The sequence below is a fragment of the Heliconius melpomene genome, unplaced genomic scaffold (genome assembly GCF_056956725.1).
Source record: "Heliconius melpomene rosina isolate 202511_hmr_F unplaced genomic scaffold, ASM5695672v1 ptg000031l, whole genome shotgun sequence".
Classification (NCBI taxonomy): Eukaryota; Metazoa; Arthropoda; class Insecta; order Lepidoptera; family Nymphalidae; genus Heliconius; species Heliconius melpomene.
In genome coordinates, this window is record NW_028181865.1 from 16,361 (window position 1) to 35,801 (window position 19,441).

General features: G+C 41.5%; 1 protein-coding gene across 1 annotated transcript; it reads right to left on the reverse strand.

The window, feature by feature from the left end:
- Positions 1-7,670: 7,670 nt before the first annotated feature.
- LOC146526468 (uncharacterized) lies at positions 7,671-8,771 on the reverse strand. Its single transcript, XM_085207052.1, has one exon. The coding sequence runs from the start codon at positions 8,295-8,297 to the stop codon at positions 7,902-7,904; it is 396 nt and encodes a 131-aa protein (XP_085063178.1). The 5' UTR covers positions 8,298-8,771; the 3' UTR covers positions 7,671-7,901.
- Positions 8,772-19,441: the final 10,670 nt, after the last annotated feature.

Consider the following 19,441-nt stretch of genomic DNA (forward strand, 5'->3'; position numbering starts at 1 on the left):
CCTCCGACGCGGTCCTGCTGGCCAAGGTGTTTACGGCCTTGGATATCGCTCCGGCAGCCTCCTTCAGGGCCTTCGTAAAGGTACCCTTCAGGTTCCCCGACTTGCTGGCAACCCGGTTTATGACTGCCAGGCTATCCGACACTTGGCAATGCAAGTCAGAGACTAGAGGCTCGTCGGGGCGATATCCAACCGACCCGTCCGAGAGCCTGGAACTGGCGCGGCTCTGTATTGCAGCAGTGATATCCGCTACCTCCTCCTCCGCCCTCAACCGACGCTCTTCGCGCTTGGCATCAATGGGCGACTTTCTGGCGACAGCCAGGTCAATCTTGTCTTTAGGAGCGGATGGTGGGCCCTGTTTTCTTCTAGCCGAAGCTATTTTAGCCTTAGGCTTCACCGTCTCTTCATCCGCATCCGAGGACTCCGAGAGGCCCTCTCTATTCCGGCGCCTCTTTCTATCCTTCCGAAACTCCGAATTTCCTCCAACATTCATATTCGTACTCGTCGAACCGACTGACATAACGCTATCCGCGTCCGACTCAGAGGCCGCCCAGAAACGACCCCGCGACGAAATCGACGATCTGGACCTTCCACTTATAATCGAAGCAACCTCCTCCGGGTCCAATCGTTCCACTACCACATGCGCCGTCTTCAGCACACCTCCTATTGGCAAAATTGCCGGACTATCAGCCCTCCTGGGCCTCGTCCCTCCCGCAGATCTCTCCTCTGGCTCAACAACCAGAGCACCACTCCTCTCGTGCACTCCCGCACTCTCGACGCTCACAACTACTCCTCCCTTCTCAGCGTCCACACCAACTCCGCCCATCCCGGGCACAACTATTCCTCCGTCCTTCTCCACACTCACTCCGCCCATCTCGGGCCCCTCCCCAACAACATATCGGTATGACTGGCCCCCCCCAGATTCGAGGGGCTTGCGTGCCGTAGCACGGAGGGATTCCCCGGCCTCGTAGAGACCGGAACCCTCCTGGGGTAGAGAATTAGAATTCTGCAGTACCGACATGTTTATACTGTTCCACAGTTGGGCTTTTCTGTCGGGGTGTGCTCCCCTAGGCCGTGTCCATAACAATGGACTAAAGGCACGCCCATGCCTAGCTGGTTTTGGTCCGCGCCGGGAATAAATTCCCGGTCCACTCGCCCGCAAGTGCGAGTGGTTTCCCCTATCCGCCACCGGGGGACGCGCCCAGTAGGAGACCAGCAACTCCCTTGGGAACCTAACCTAACCTAACCTTTTTTTTTTTTTTTTTTTTTTTTTTTTTTTTTTTTTTTTTTTTTTTTTTTAACGTGAGGAAATCCTTTTACGGATACCGGCCCGAGTGGGGACTCGAGTGGGTTATGTGGGACTCGTGGACCGGCTGAAGGCCGATCCCAATACCCACTAAAACCTCACGGTGCTCCTCCTCGACCGCCACTGGCCGCGAGACGCGGGGACTAGAATCGTCCACGTCGCGGCGGCGGGAGCCTGCTAGGCACGTCGCGGAGTCAAGGGTGTGTGGGCACCCTCGACGGCCTGCTCGGAGTAGCGCGCGGGAGCAACCTGCGCGCGCCTACTCGGGCCAGGTTGGTAGGCGGCCAGCTTCCCCAAGCTGACCGCCCTCTGGCACATTAGGGCGGAAGGCGGCGGTCGTGTGCCGCCCTCCGGCGACCCGGTCTCTTACGGCGGATGGCGACTTCGGCAAAAGCCTCCCTCGCCCGTTCCGCCGACTCCTTCTCGAGCACCACTGCCTCGCAGAAGGACGAAACCGCGTCCCACGACGTCTCGCTGCCGGCCATGGCCTTGACCACGGCCGGCAGGGAAAGGTCGTCCCCGATGACGTCGCGCAAAGCACGACGTTGAGACGCCCAGGCTGTGCACACCTCCAACGTGTGCTGGGCCGTCTCGTCGAGGCAGTCGTCGCAGTGGTGGCAGCGAGCGTCGGGCTCCCTCCCAGCGATCCGACACAGGTAACCCCTGAAGCAACCATGCCCCGTGAGCACCTGCGTCGTGCGGAAGGTTAGGACGCCGTGACGCCGCGCTAACCACTGGCGGAAAACTGGACGAACCGCCTCGATCGTCAACCGGCCGGCAGATGGTGTCGCCAGCCGGGATTCCCACACTTCTAATGCGGCTTCCCGCTCCTCCTCGGCGCGTGCTGGACTGGCCGGTTCCCCGGACGCTAGGCCACGACGTCGGCAATAGACCGACGCCAGAGACAGAGCATCCAGATCCCACGGCATGACTCCAGCCAGCACGCACGCCACCTCACCGGAGATGGTCCGGTACCCCCGTATCGCCCGGATGGCCATCACCCTCTGCGCACGTCGCAGCAGAGTGATGTTGTGCCGATCCAGGGCGTCCGCCCATACGGGAGCACCATATAGCGCCATCGATCGGACCACTCCGGTGTACAGCCGACGGCTAGAGGCGCTCGGCCCATCGACGTTGGGCAAAAGGCGCGCCAATGCCGCCGCTGTCTTCAACAGTTTCGGGGCCAAGGATGTAAAATGGCCCCGGAAACTCCACCGACCGTCTAGAACAAGTCCGAGGTACTTCATACTCCTCTTGACGTCGATTCGGACGCCACCGACGACGATGTGGGCATCTGCCGGTGGGCCCTTTCGAGGAGCATGGAAGTATAACGCCTCGGACTTGTTCAGGGCAACCTCCAAGCCCAACCTTCTAATTCGGCCGACGACGTCGGCCACTCCGGCCGTTGCGAGCACTGCTGCCTCGCGATAAGTCCTCTGCTGCGCCAAGACCAGCGTGTCATCGGCGTAGCAGAGGACTCCAACTCCTCGTAGGGTGTCGCCTCTCAACACCCAGTCGTACCCGATGTTCCACAGGAGCGGCCCGAGAACCGAGCCCTGTGGAACACCGCACGACACTTCATATTCCTCCCACCCTCCTCCAGGAGCCGGAAAGGTCACAGACCTCCCGGACAGGTAAGCCCCGATGACGCGGCGCAGGTATGGAGGCACTCGGTGATAGATAAGTGCTTCCTCAATGCAGGGCCAGGGCAGGGAGTTGAAGGCGTTGGCAATGTCTAAAGACACCGCCAAGACTCCATCGCCCAGGGCCACCGCATCCTGCGCATGGGACTTCACCCTCAGTATGGCATCCACCGTCGAGCGCCCACTGCGGAAGCCATACTGGTGGTCCGAGAGATTTGGACCTGTCCGCTCTAAGTGACGCTGCAGTCTCCTCGTCACAACCCGCTCGAAGAGTTTGGCGATCTCGCTCAAGAGCACAATTGGCCTGTACGCGGAGGCCGAGTCCGCCGGGCGACCCTCCTTCTTAAGGAGGACTAACCTGCCTGTCTTCCACCGCTGTGGAATTATGGCTTGAGCCAGACAGGCAGAGAATAGTCCTCTCACTCTGGGCCCAATGATGTTAAGGGCCAGAGTTAACGCCCTCCCGGGAACGCCATCAAGGCCGGGTGCGGTGCTCTTGCCGCGAGATCGGCGAACTGCTTCATCCAGCTCCTCCTCCTCCACCTGTGGTGCGACGCTGTCCTCCTCCTCTTGCGGTGCAGGGCGGGCCATTAAAGGTGGTGAAAAATTGGCCCGCTGCGGGAACAGTGACGACAGAACCCCTCGGAGAATGTCCGGTCGGAGTGTCTGCGTCAGTGGCGGAGCCCAAGCCCGTAGCTTGCCAAGTACCATACGGTAAGGCGTGCCAAACGGGTCTTGGTCTATTCCCGCGAGCATCTGGTCGTGTGACTCGCCTTTCACACGACCGATCTCCTCCTGCAACCGCGTTCTCGCCTCGACATACAATTGGTACAGTCGGTCTTCCTCCTCCTGTACCTTCTGTACCCGCCTGCGATAGTGGCTGTACTGGCGTCTCGCCGCAACGCAGATGGTACGCAGTTGCGCGATCTCCCACGAACCTAACCTAACCTAACCTAACCTAACCTAACCTAACCTAACCAAACCAAAATGGTTAAAAATTTTTATTGCAGATGAAGGGTACATTTTATCATTTTCGCTTGTATCTCAGTTCAAACATAACATATTTTGTCACCATACTGCATTTATAATTTTTTGATAAAGCTATTATTTAATAAAAAAAATAGTTTTTTGTCTCTCCTGAAAACTTGACTAAAAACACATAGCGGTTTTGGCAAGCGCAACGACGATATGAAGAGATAAATTTTACATTTTTCTACATTTCATATTTTCAACTATGCTCTGCTGGCAGTTTTTTCAGAGTTCTGGTTTTCTTTCTGATTAAATATCATACAACTACTTATATTCTATTGAAAAATAAAGAGTTCTCGCTTCTGAGCAAGATATTAATATTTTTAAAAAATATTTTTATTCGCAACTAGTTAATTTGATATCTTTCAACAAATCGAATTTTCGACTATGCTCTGCTGGCATTTTTACAGGAGTTCTAGTTTTATAATTGGCTTTTTATAATAGAACTACTCATATTCTGTTAGAAATCAAAGACTTCCCGAGTCTGAGCACATTAAAATAGAAAATTATTTAGTAATTTTACATATGAAGAGTTGAAATGGACATTTTTCAATATTTCATACAATCAACTATGCTCTGCTGGCAGTTTTTTCAGAGTTCTGGTTTTCTTTCTGACTAAATATCATACAACTACTTATATTCTATTGAAAAATGAAGAGTTCTTGCTTCTGAGCAAGATATTAATATTTTTAAAAAATATTTTTCTTCGCTACAAATTAATTTGATATTTTTCGGCAAATTCAATATTCAGGTATGCTCTGCTGGCATTTTTACAGGAGTTCTAGTTTTATAATTAGCTTTTTATAATAGAACAACTCATATTCTGTTAGAAATCAAAGACTTCCCGAGTCTGAGCACATTAAAATAGAAAATTATTTAGTACTTTTACATATGAAGAGTTGAAATGGACATTTTTCAATATTTCATACAATCAACTATGCTCTGCTGGCAGTTTTTTCAGAGTTCTGGTTTTTTTTCAGACGAAATATCATACAACTACTTATATTCTATTGAAAAATAAAGAGTTCTCGCTTCTGAGCAAGATATTAATATTTTTTAAAAATATTTTTCTTCGCTACAAATTAATTTGATATTTTTCAGCAAATTAAATATTCAGGTATGCTCTGCTGGCATTTTTACAGCAGTTCTAGTTTTATAATTGGCTTTTTATAATAGAACTACCCATATTCTGTTAGAAATCAAAGACTTCCCGAGTCTGAGCACATTAAAATAGAAAATTATTTAGTAATTTTACATATGAAGAGTTGAAATGGACATTTTTCAATATTTCATACAATCAACTATGCTCTGCTGGCAGTTTTTTCAGAGTTCTGGTTTTCTTTCTGACTAAATATCATACAACTACTTATATTCTATTGAAAAATGAAGAGTTCTTGCTTCTGAGCAAGATATTAATATTTTTAAAAAATATTTTTCTTCGCTACAAATTAATTTGATATTTTTCGGCAAATTCAATATTCAGGTATGCTCTGCTGGCATTTTTACAGGAGTTCTAGTTTTATAATTAGCTTTTTATAATAGAACTACTCATATTCTGTTAGAAATCAAAGAGTTCCCGAGTCTGAGCACATTAAAATAGAAAATTATTTAGTACTTTTACATATGAAGAGTTGAAATGGACATTTTTCAATATTTCATACAATCAACTATGCTCTGCTGGCAGTTTTTTCAGAGTTCTGGTTTTCTTTAAGGCTAAATATCGTAGAACGACTTATATTCTATTGAAAAATAAAGAGTTCTCGCTTCTGAGCAAGATATTAATATTCTTAAAAAATATTTTTCTTCGCAATTAGTTAATTTGATATTTTTCAACAAATCGAATTTTCGACTATGCTCTGCTGGCATTTTTACAGGAGTTCTAGTTTTATAATTGGCTTTTTATAATAGAACTACTCATATTCTGTTAGAAATCAAAGAGTTCCCGAGTCTGAAGACATTAAAATAGAAAATTATTTAGTACTTTTACATATGAAGAGTTGAAATGGACATTTTTCAATATTTCATACAATCAACTATGCTCTGCTGGCAGTTTTTTCAGAGTTCTGGTTTTCTTTCTGACTAAATATCATACAACTACTAATATTCTATTGAAAAATGAAGAGTTCTTGCTTCTGAGCAAGATATTTATATTTTTAAAAAATATTTTTCATCGCAACATGTTAATTTGATATTTTTCAACAAATCGAATTTTCAACTATGGTCTGCTGGCATTTTTACAGACGTTCTAGTTTTATAATTGACTTTTTAAAATAGAACTGCTCATATTCTAGTAGAAATCAAAGAGTTCCCGAGTCTGAGCACATTAAAATAGAAAATTATTTAGTACTTTTACATATGAAGAGTTGAAATGCACATTTTTCAATATTTCATACAATCAACTATGCTCTGCTGGCAGTTTTTTCAGAGTTCTGGTTTTCTTCCAGGTTAAATATCGTAGAACGACTTATATTCTATTGAAAAATAAAGAGTTTTCGCGTCTGAGTATCATTTTATTAATTTTAAAAATTACTTTACCTTTCGAACTATTTTCGGAACGAAAGTTCTTTTTTTCTGTTTAAAAATTTTTTTCTTCGTGAAATTAACAGAACTATTGTTTAAAATTATCAGGAACTATTTTATTCATCCCTATGAGTGCAGATCTCGCCCCGATTTTTATTTGCAAAAAAATGATCTGCCACGGGAATTTAGCAGATCATTTTTTTACATAACTTTTTCAGGGGTAAAAACGGCAGAACTATTTATAAAACCTATCAGGAACTATAGAACTCAGGTGCATGCGAAGAGAACTCTATTTTTTTTTTGATCTGCTGACAATGCTCTGCTAAGTTCACAGACATATGATCGCGATACTGTTAGTCACTCGAAACATTAAGGCCCAATATGCTGATACTAGGCGCGGCTGAAAGGAGAGTGTTCTGAAAGACTGGCGATACGATAAATGGAGTTTTTTTAGTGGTTAACGCGCAAACCTGTGTCTTCAGGGGGTTAAATTGGACCAGGTTCTTTTCACCCCATGAAGAGACATTCTCGAGGGATGCCTCAACAGAAGACACAAGTTTATTTCGGCACTGTTCAGAGTTTTCCCGAGAAACATTTGCGCGGCCGGAGTAAACAGCGTCCACCGTGCCGTCATCTGCATAGCAATGAATGCTAGAATCTTCCAGCATGTCATTGAAATGCAGCAGAAACAGCGTGGGGGACAGCACGCAGCCTTGGGGAACGCCTGCGTTCACGGGCATATGATTGGAGCAAAACCCTTCGACAGCGACCTTGATGCTGCGCCCAGTGAGAAAGCTGGCGATCCACCTGCATAAGTTCTCGGGAAGCCCATAGGATGGAAGTTTAGCAAGGAGCGCCCTATGCCACACTCGATCAAAGGCCTTCGCCATGTCCAAACTAACTGCCAGTCCCTCTCCCTTGCTTTCGATAGCCGCAGCCCAACGGTGGGTTAGGTAAACCAGAAGATCACCGGTTGAGCGACCATGGCGGAAGCCATATTGACGGTCATTAATCAATCGGTGATCCTCTACATAAACCAAGAGCTGGCTATTGATGATGCTTTCCATGACTTTTGAGAGTAGGGAGGTGATGGCAATAGGCCTGTAGTAAGATGGATCGGAACCATCGCTGGATAGATAGGATTCAGAAGGATGGAAAAATAAATTCACTCGCAATGGTGATCAAAGGCTGCGCAGCCTTTTAATAACAGATTCACAAGAGAATGACAAACATAAACGTCAACAGTTGACAGATTATTAACAACTTACAAACAAAATGTTGCTACTTAAAATATGTTAATTATAATGTATAATAAAGTTAATTATTTAAATTAAAAAGAAAAAACGATTATTTTAAAAACTATTATTTGGTCTTGAACATGCCCCCGGGCGTTGAAAACTGGCCTTTCAACACGACTCGTTGGCTACTGGAAGTGGACATATTTTACTGAAAGACCTTCGGACCACTCCTGTTGAAGTTTTAATATCGGCCACTCTGTTAACTCCATCACTACCAGGGAATACAGCAACCACTCGACCCAGTCTCCACTTTAATGGTGGTAGATTGTCCTCTTTGAGAAGAACAAGGGAATTCATAAGTAAGCCATCTTTACAGGTACGCCATTTTATTCTTTGTTGGAGCTCCGAGATATATTCCTTGCTCCACCTGGACCAGAAATGCTGTCGTAACTGTTCGATCCGCTGGAATCGAGTTAAGTGATTGTAAGGAGAGTTGCTGTGATCAGGAGTCGGTAAAGACATCAGTGGTCGTCCGATGATAAAATGTCCTGGAGTAAGAGGCATGAAGTCTTCGGGTTCTGGCGATAGAGGTGTAAGCGGTCGGGAGTTGAGGATCGCCTCAATTTGAACTAAAACTGTGTAAAGTTCCTCAAATGTCAAATTACAATTTCCCAACACTCGCTGAAGAAGAAATTTGGTTGATTTTCTCTGAAATGCGGCGAATATGCCGGTATAAAATGAAATTCAATTTGGTCATTGGCGGCAGCCGATGACAGCGAATTACAATTATGCTTTAAAAATTTTGATAATTCGTTGTAAGCACCAACAAATGAAGTCCCATTATCCGAGTAAATATTTAAGGGTTTGCCCCTTCGTGCAATGAACCTCCTTAACGCTAATAAATAGTTATTGCTGGTCAAATCGCCTACTAGCTCAATATGAACGGCTTTAGTTGAAAAACAAATAAAAAGTACAATGTATACTTTTACCAATCTGCATCCACGACCTTGACGGCTAGCAGCATAAATTGGACCGGCATAATCAACGCCTACAGACTGAAAAGGAAAACTATTGGATAATACGCGATTTTTGGGCAAATTACCCATGATAGGTGAAATAACTTGACCCTTCATACGACTGCACCTTACGCATTTCCGACAGCAAGCTTTGACGAAATTACGGCCACCGATTGGCCAATATTGTTCTCTAATTGAGGCAAGTAACAGCTGAGGCCCTGCGTGTTTAAGTCGCTGATGTTCGTAATTGACAAGTAACTTAGTGAATTGATGTGTGGACTGTATTAATATAGGAAACTTTTTATCATATGGGTACTCTGAGTTACCCAAGCGACCACCAACACGCATAATGTTATTTTTATCAAGAAAAATATTAAATTTAAGTAATGGGCTCTTTTTTAGCAAAGGCTGGTGATTCAATAGCAACGAATACTCTGGAAATGATTCTTGTTGTGAGACTCTTAATAGTAAATCATATTTAGTCTTTGACACGGCCTAAATAATACTCCTTCACGCAAGTTCCGCGAAAATATCTTATTTAAAATTATTTCCACTCACAATATCTAACAACGGCTTCGAAAATTCAGTGTATAAAGTGTGTTAATATACATTAGTGATACAAACATTGCAATTAAAATGTGTATAATATCGTAAATAACGCAATAATTGCTTAGATTTATATATTATTATTTTTTTTGTGACAATTTGTGCGGTCAGTTGAATATTTCACTGCCACAGTGGTCAGAGTGCATCAGCGATCGAATCTCACGGTTACGCGCTAAGCAGAAGAACCATTATCGTATGCAGAGCTTTCGTCGAGACGTATGACGTACCCTAATCACTTCGTCATAGATTAAGCTCTGCAGATAAGACACATGTAAGAACAAGCAAGCATTTGCATCTGAGAGGACAACATTATTATCATATTATTTACTCAAACTTATTAAATAATAAAAATGTCACGGTCACAATGGGGTTGTTGTTTACCGGAAGCAGGTAATAATGATGAGTCTATAACATGTTCAAAGTGTAAAAAACGTTATCACTTTGCATGCATATTTCTTGACGCAACACTAGCTAATACAGATACGGGTTGGAGCTGCCCTGAATGTTGTCGTAATTCCTCTAAGAATGTAAAAAAGGATCACACTCCTATTCGCAATGTATCTACTGTGAGAGGAAGTAAAAGACCAGCACTTCAGTCTCCGCCTACACCGGAAAATCGCAGCATAACTCGGGATGATTTACGTGATGCAATAGAAGAAGTTATGAATCAAAAAATGCAAGAATTATTTTCTAAAATGGAAGATAGTATTAGCAAAATTATTGATAGAAAGATAAAACCGTTAGAAGATGATATAATTGAAATTAGAAAGTTTTTGAATTTCACTAACGAGAATTATGAAGACATGAAAAATAACATTGATGCTTTTAAGGTCAGAATATCTGAGTTGGAATCTGAAAGAGATGAGCTTGGTTCTACTGTTAATTCTCTTAATCAAAGAATCAATCAAATAGAACAGCAGTCGAGACAGAGTAATATAGAGTTGCAATGCGTGCCGGATAATAAAAATGAAAACCTAATTAAGATAATTTGTGATTTAGGAAAGATTGTCGGTTGTCAACTAAAAGAAAATGATATACTGCGCTGCACCCGCACTGCAAAGCAAAATCAAAGCTCTCCACGCCCACGATCAATAATTGTACAATTGTCAACACCAAGATTGCGAGACGAGCTTCTTGCTGCGTCTATTAAATATAACAAGGGAAAATCTGTACAAAATAAATTAAATTCTGCACTACTGGGATTGCCTGGAATTAGCAGACCGATCTTTGTCTGCGAACACCTGTCTCCCATGAACAAGGCTCTTCACGCGGCAGCCAGGAAGAGAGCGAAGGAAGCTGGATACAAGTATGTCTGGATTCGGAATGGCAGAGTGTTTTTGAGGAAAAGTGATGAAACCGAATTTATCGTAGTGAAAAATTTAGATATATTAAAAAACATTTGATAATTTGTTTATTTTTAAGTTTATTTAACTAGTTTTTAGCGGTGTTGGTATGTTATTGTCCAGTTCTCTCTTTTTAAAATTCGATTCCAATATAAAATTGTACTATCAAAACTCACGTGGATTAAGAACCAAAACACACAGCTTTCTTCAAGCGGTACTTTGTAATAATTATGACATAATCGTTCTTACAGAAACGTGGCTTAACGGCTCGGTTTCTTCCAGTGAGCTTTTTGACGAGAGATATGTAGTTTATAGAAGAGATAGAAGTAACGCCGAACTAATTCACAAAAATGAAGGTGGCGGAGTCCTTGTAGCAATTTCCAGACAAATACACTCCAAACGTATATTTCATTGGGAATCTAAACTTGAAGACCTCTGGGTCATTATTGAAATTCCGATATCACATTCTTTACGTCGGGTTGCTCTCTGTGTAGTATATTTGCCTCCTCCGGTGCATAGTTCAATGTTGGATTACTTTATAGATAATTCTCGTCTTGTTCTCGAAGATTGTGATTGCAGCTGTATCTTAGGTGACTTTAATTTACCTAGTATTAATTGGAATTTATTGAATGATACTTCTTGCGAATATAATGTGCCAGGTTTATGTCAACCTTTAATAGATTTAATTAACATATATGGACTCAAACAGCATAACAGTGTAGTCAATAAGTCCGACAGAATACTCGATCTGGTGTTATCTAATATTCCAACTTGCATAGTCCGTCCTAGTCACTCAACCCTCAGTAACATTGACCAGTTACATCCTCCTCTGGATGTAGATATTTCATTTGTAGGGCAAACGAAGCTTCCGTTTAATCGCGAATCTTTCAAGTTAAATTTTCATAAAGCCGATTTCATTAATATTTTAAAAGAACTTAAAAAATGTGAATGGGTGCAGATATTTGGGGATGTTAATGATGTTAATGTTATTCTTTCTAAATTTTATAATACCATTGGCGCTATCATTGAAAAATTTGTTCCTAAACAAAAAATTAAGAAATCTCGATATCCACCCTGGTTTAGTAGTAACTTAAGGCACCGTTTAAAAGAAAAATACAACCTTAGACGTCGTTTTCAAAAATATAAAAACCCAATGGACGAACTAGAGTTGCAGTTGCTAGATTCGCGTTGTACACGTTTGGCCATTGATTGCTATAATAAATACATTAGTGACTCAGAAAAAAATATTTTAAAAAACTCGAAATATTTCTGGACCTACGTTAAAGCCAAACGAGGTGGCACGAGCTCTTACCCACTTCATATGACTGATGGATCGGTGACCGCCTCAGATGGTAAGCAAATTTGTGAAATGTTTGCGTCATATTTTGCATCAGTATTCATAAATAATACTACTCAAAACTCTGATTACAGAGATTCTTTGGATTACATGGAAAAATGCAGTCGGTTTATAACGCTACCTATTATAGACTCTGAAACTCTACTGGGGAAACTCAAAAGTTTAGATGAAAACAAGGGTGCCGGCCCTGATGGGATTCCGCCCGTGTTTATTAAGAGATGTGCTATATACCTGGTAGAACCTTTATTAATTATATTTAATATGTCCTTGCAAACTGGCATTTTTCCGGCTGAATGGAAAAAAGCGAGAGTAGTCCCAATTCACAAAGCAAACAACGTGGATTTAATATCAAATTACAGACCTATTTCCATTTTATCAACTTTAGCTAAGGTACTAGAATCGCTTGTTTGTCCCTCTGTACGTTTTTATTTTAAACAGAGTTTGAGCATTCATCAGCACGGGTTTGTTCCTTCTCGGTCAACATGTACCAATTTAGTTGATCTCACAGAAAATATAGTAGAGGCTCTTGACTCTCACAAGCAAGTGGATGTTGTATATACAGATTTTAGTAAGGCTTTTGATCGTTTGCCTCATGATCTATTGATGCAAAAGTTATCTGCTTATGGCATTTCTGGTATTTTTTTACAATGGATCAAGTCTTACTTAGAAAACAGAACATTCTCTGTAGTAGTCAATGGCTTTCACTCTAATTCTCGGAAAGCAACGTCAGGTGTTCCGCAGGGGTCTCATCTGGGTCCAATCTTGTTCACCATGTTTGTTAACGACATACTTAATGCTATAAAATTTTCCAAAACTTTTATGTACGCAGATGACCTAAAATTGAGTAAAGTTATTGACACTGTACAAGATTCAATGATGCTTCAAAAAGATCTTGATGAACTTCTCAATTGGTGTCGGCACAATAAAATGGATCTCAATCCAAATAAGTGTTTTTTTGTACGGTATTCTCGGAAAAGAAATGTCATCTCATTTCAATATAGTATTGCACAAAATAACATTAAAGAACTTGAGCAAATCCGCGATCTGGGTGTATTATTTGATAAAAAATTAACGTTTGTACCTCACATTGAACAAATAGTTAACCGGGGCTCAAAACTACTCGGGTTCGTATTAAGGAACATTAAAGGTTTACGTGATAACAGAGTCCGGATACTGCTGTACACATCTCTTGTTCGCAGCATCTTAGAATATTGTTCAGTAGTATGGAGACCTCACTTTGCGAGCCATTCTCTAGTAATAGAACGAATACAAAAAAGATTCTTACGGTACCTATTATTCTCGAACGGAATTTCAAAAAAGATACTACCTTCTTATTGTCAGCAATTAAATCACTTCCGAATGATTTCTTTAGAAGAACGTAGAAGGCGGTTAGATATATTTTTTGTCTCTAAAATTTTTACCAACGGAATTGACTGCCCTCAGCTACTCAATAAGTTTAATATACGTGTACCAGCGAGGTTTCCCCGTAATATAATAACCCTCCTTTATCCCCAACCCCGGAAAACAGTGTTTGGGTCAAACTCTCCTGTTCCTAGACTTTGCAAGTTGGTTAACGAGTACAGTGACCTATTTGACATTAATGCTGATTCAACTAGCAAGATTCGATTAATATTGAACACCAAAAATCAAACATGCTAAAAATATATTAAATTTAACATTTTTTTTTAATTTTCTTTTTTGTTTTGTGTTGTTTTCTACGCTTAGGAGTTTATTTTCGGTCTATTATAGCAAGATGTATCTACCTGTAAGTGTTTGTTACATTTAGTCTTAGTTCCATGTACTATGTTTCTTTTTTGTATGTATTGATGTAAACAAATGTTGGTGGATCAATAAATAAATAAAAAAAAAAAATAAAATAAAATAAATTTAAAGCGTCTTGCAAATCCGTTTTACTTAAATAATTATTACTAATTTTATTCCTTTTACATAATTTAATAAATCTCAAGGCGTACGCAGTAGCACGTATTAATCTAGACATATTCGAAAAACGATTAAAATTTATGAATTGATTATTATTGGAAAACATTTCACTCGTGGAAGTAGTGAATAATGAAATTTCTGGTCGTAATTCAGGTAGAATTTTATCAGAGTTCACCGTGACTGGCCAACATAATTGATCCTCCTGTAAAAACTTTGGCCCTGACCACCATTGTTCTAAATTCCTAATAAACTTTAAATCAACGCCGCGAGATATATGATCTGCAGGATTGCAGTTAGTAGAAACATGCCTCCAAGTACCCTTGCCTGTATTTTCCAAAATTTCGACGACTTAAATCTTTAACATTATTATTTAATGTGTTCAGTTGAAGTGACTCATCAATGTTATTTAAATTGCATTTTACATTTGACAACTGATTAGATGAGACTGAACCACATACTAGCCATCCAAGCTTAGTTTCACATAGCGTAAGGGTACATTGACCTTGACCTAGCTTTATGCGCTGAGAGCCTAATAGGTCCCAGAATACATCAGCACCTGATATCATATCAATCCCGGCAGGTGAATGAAAGTTCGGGTCCGCTAAGCAAATATTGGATGGGAATTTAAACTGCGATAAATCTAATTGCTGAGATAGCACGTTACATGTAATAGATGGTAAAATAAAACATTGCAAGCTAGTAGTATATTTATTATTCAATGATTTTATTGAAACTGTACACATTTTATTTACATGTGACAGTACGCTGTTAACGCCCATTAAGGATTTATCAATTTCAGTTATATGTGTATTCAACTTACTATATAAACGTTCCGTCATAATACATGAAGTACTACCACTGTCGAGAATAACGCGAGCAATAATTTCACGATCATTCTTATCACATATTTTAATAAGTGCAGTAGACAGCAATACTTCATGCTGAGCGCATGAGAGCGGTGACGTAACGCTCGTTGATAAAACAATACCGTTTTCGGAGCCTGACCTAGAAGGTTCGTTAGATGTGCGTGCGCCATTGACGCTAACCTGTCGGTTACCTTTCTGTTTAGTTTTATAACCAGACAAATGAATAAGAGTGTGGTGTTTACGTTTACACAATTTACACCCTGACTTTTTACATTGATTCGCATAATGTCCCTTATTAAAACAATTAAAACATATTTTAAAAGTAGATAAAACTTGTAATCTCGCATCAATGCTCAATGAAAGAAAATCAGAACAATTAGACAAGTTATGTTCACCGTTACACTTAGGGCACCGTGTTTTAGATGGAGAAGATAAAGAAGAAGGTATAGTCTCACCCTTGTCGTGTGAAATCATAGCTTTATACCTTGAAGGTTTCAATAAGTTACTGTTGTTATCATTATTATTAACTGACGATTTAATATGGTGAGACTCAAGTGTCTCTAATAAGTCAGCGCGATTACGAATGAAATCAAGTGATTTTAATTTAATTGGTTGATCCTTATCTAAGCGACCTTTGAACTCCTCCCAGTCACGGAATGCTTTCGCATCTAATTTTTGAGTAATAATATATATCAACAGTGTATCCCAGTGTTCCGTGGGCTCCCCAAGGGAGCTTAACGCACGAATATTTCTATTTATCTGATTAATTACACATTTAAAAATAAAGGAGGACTGTTTATTTATTACCTCAATATGAAATAAAGCTGAGATGTGGTGCTGAACTAATAATCGCTTATTATCAAACCGCTCACACAAAAGAGTCCATGCAGTGATGTAATTCTTCGCTGAAAATTCAATTGACTGGATGACAACTGCAGCAGTCCCTTCTAACGAAGCACGCAAGTAATGAAACTTGTTTATATCATCAATTTCGCTATTTAAATGAATGAGACTGGTAAATGTATCTCGAAACTCGAGCCAATTGCTATAAGAACCACTAAATTTTGGCAATTGAATCGTAGGTAACTTGACCAGCTTATGACTATTTATATGAGACACTTCATTGATTAATTTAGACCTATCATCATCTCGATGAATTTTTTCTATTAATTGTTGTGCTCTAACAACGCAGGTGAAATACTGAGATTCAAATGACATGCGTTCTTGTAATTGTATATCTAGCACATCCAAACATTCTAAGTTTGTTTGAACCTCATCAAACTGATTATAAACAGTTTCGATCTTACCTAGTCTTAATTGTAACTCACTGATATCGGAAGCCGTCAATGAAGCAGGATCCAATGAATTAATATAACTGACGAACAGTGTCAGTCGACCCTTATAGCTTCCGCGTCTCTTAATGAATTCCTTCTCTTCAGGCATTATGGGAGATAAGTAATTTCACCTGGAATTGTTTACAGTAAAATCTTAAATTAATACAATTCCTACCTGAACAAATAGAAAAAGGACACAGTAAAACATGTGAGTACAAATTATAAACCTTTGACTAGTATTGTAATGATCTAACTTTGTTAATTAAATTAAAAGTAACAATGTTTGTTAATGAATGCTGTTAAGCCAAAGAATGAAAGTTCAATGAACTAATGTGACCAGTACACTGTATTAATGAATTAATGTCTTACTTGAGTGAATATTAATAGATTTGAGTATATTAAATTTATAAAAATTACAGTATTTATAATATATTTCTCAAATCTTACTCAAAAATGACTAAACTTCACCAATTACCTAGTTACATGAATAAATTCGTGTTTATGACACGTGTAAAATTAACTATTTAATTTTACTAACCTGATACAGCATTAAATTTAATTAAATACCTTGCGAGTGATGGGTTGTATTAAGAGAAACACTTAATAATAAATATCTAAAGAATACTTCTTCAAATCGTGATATGATTCCCCGTGACCTTACTTGACCTCTGCACACGTTGACAAATATTTCCTTAAATATTCTTGAAATCCTTTAATTTAATAGATTTTCCTTATTTCTTCTATTTCCGATAGTGTTCTCAACATCCCGATCGATTTGAATCATGAATACTTCAAATCGTGATATGATATCTCGTGTGCTTACTTAACCTCTGCACACGTTGACAAATATTTCCTTAAATTCTTGAAATCCTTTGATTTAATTGATTTTCGTTAATCCCAGACGGTGTCCTCAACATCCGGCTCGACATGGACCATGGATAGATAGGATTCAGAAGGATGGAAAAATAAATTCACTCGCAATGGTAATCAAAGGCTGCGCAGCCTTTTAATAACAGATTCACAAGAGAATGACAAACATAAACGTCAACAGTTGACAGATTATTAACAACTTACAAACAAAATGTTGCTACTTAAAATATGTTAATTATAATGTATAATAAAGTTAATTATTTAAATTAAAAAGAAAAAACGATTATTTTAAAAACTATTATTTGGTCTTGAACAATCGCCTTTCTTAGGGATCGGGTGGATAAGAGCACTCTTCCATGAATCTGGGACTACGCCGACTGAGTAAGAATGCCGAAACAAACGCGTTAGCACCGGTGTCAGCTCAGGAGCACAAGAACGAAGCACTAAGGGGGAGATGCCATCTGGCCCGCTCGATTTGTGGATGTCCAAAGAGGACAGAGCTCGCCTTACAGCTTTTTGGCTGAACTTAACCTCAGGCATTGAGCTCTGGCACCGCGGGATGGTCGGCGGCGTTGATCCTTGGTCATCCAAAGTCGAGTTCGAGGCAAAGAGAGCGCCCAGGAGATCGGCTTTCTCTTTCGCCTTGTGGACCAAAATGTCATTCCCTTTGCGTAAAGGCGGAAGCGAAGGCTGGCTGAAGTTACCGAGTGCCGCCTTTGAGAGCGCCCAAAACTGGTGAGTTCCGGACGGGTAGTTCTCAAGCTTCTCGCCGATTTTGGCGATATGCTCGGACCTTGCTTTGGCAATTTGCCGCTTAAAGGACCTAGAGGCCCGGTTATACTCTCTTTTTGAGGCTTTCACCTTCGGATCCTTAGTGACCAGCGCCTCGGCCCAGATTTGATATGCCTCGCGTTTGCTCAGGGCAGCAAGTTTGCAAGACGTATCAAACCAAGGCTGTGACTTGCCACCGATAGGCACTACAGTGCTAGGAATATAAAGTTCCATGCCCTGCAGAACCACATCGGCAACAGCAGCGGCACAGGTACTAGAATCATCAGAAGAGAAGCAAACCGGGCCCCAGGGATAAGATGAGTAAAATGTACGCATCCCATTCCAATCTGCTGACTTGTAGTGCCAGACGCGACGAGTTGCGGGTGTTCTGCGACTACCGCGCTTAATGGGCACGACACTCCGTACCAAGCAGTGGTCAGAAGACCCTAAAGGAGCATCGACGACAACCTGGTACTGTCCCGGGTGTGAAGTCAGCAGAAGGTCCAATAAGGAGGCATTGTGGTTGTCCACGTCCGGGAGTCGCGTAGGCGACTCAACCAATTGGGACAATCCGTTCGCCATAGCAAGGTCAAAAACGGCCCTCCCCGCGTGGTCGGTGGTGCGTGAACCAAGCCAACTGGCATTGTGCGCGTTAAAATCGCCAAGTATCACGACCTCTGCAGAGGGGATTTGTGAGAGCATATCGTCGATGGCCAATTGCATGTGCTCCATGAGCCGATCGGTCTCAACATTGCCACTGTGGGACCTGTAAAGGCATGCGTAGATTCGGGTTCGATCGTCCGAGTCTACACGGAGCCAGATAGTAGACAGGTCCCGACCTTCAAAATTTGCAAGACGACGGAAGCTCAGGTCCTCCCTTACGAACACAGCGACCCCGGCATGAGGCATAAAGTTATGTTCTATTTTGTAGCCGGGGTATTGGAGGTAGACTGTGTCGCTCGGTCGGACAATTTGAGTCTCCGTCAGAAATAATAAAGCCGGCCGTGCCGTCTCAAGATGGTGGTGGACGGCATTCAGGTTGGAGTGAAGATCCCTGATATTGCAAAAGTCCACGTTTAGTGTGGTAGGGGTTGCCGTGAGGCGTACGTCTCGTTTGCCTTGTTTGAGATTTTGTCTTGTGCGCGGTACTTTGCCCTCCCCAGAATTCGAAGGGCTCAGGCTCAAACTCAGGCTGTTTGAGAACTCAGGGAGGGATTCTCCTGCACCGGAGGTGCTGGTACCCTCCTGGGGTAGTTTCTCTTTATGTGCCGCTTTCATATTCCAGGGAGGGGTGGGGGTTGGGCTCCGGAGCCCGGCATTACCAAATGCGAAACGCAGTGGCATAAAGCCACTACTTAACGCCGGTTATAAATGCCGGGGGTGGTAATGATCCGGTCGAGTCTGCCCATGCGTGTTGCCATCGCTGGCGACGTGACTCTACCACACGTACTTTAGTCGCCTCTTACGACACCATCAGTACCAGGGTGATCCTATTCTAGGCCGGGATCACACGGCGGACATTTTTTTACATTTTTATTCTCTCATTTCGATTTCTTTTTGTTAGATTTCATAAAAATATATATATTAAATGAGAAGTTTTTAAT

Excerpts from the sequence above, each read along its gene's own strand:
- LOC146526468 (XM_085207052.1), bottom strand. The coding sequence starts at position 8,297 with ATGCCTCTTACTCCAGGACATTTTATCATCGGACGACCACTGATGTCT.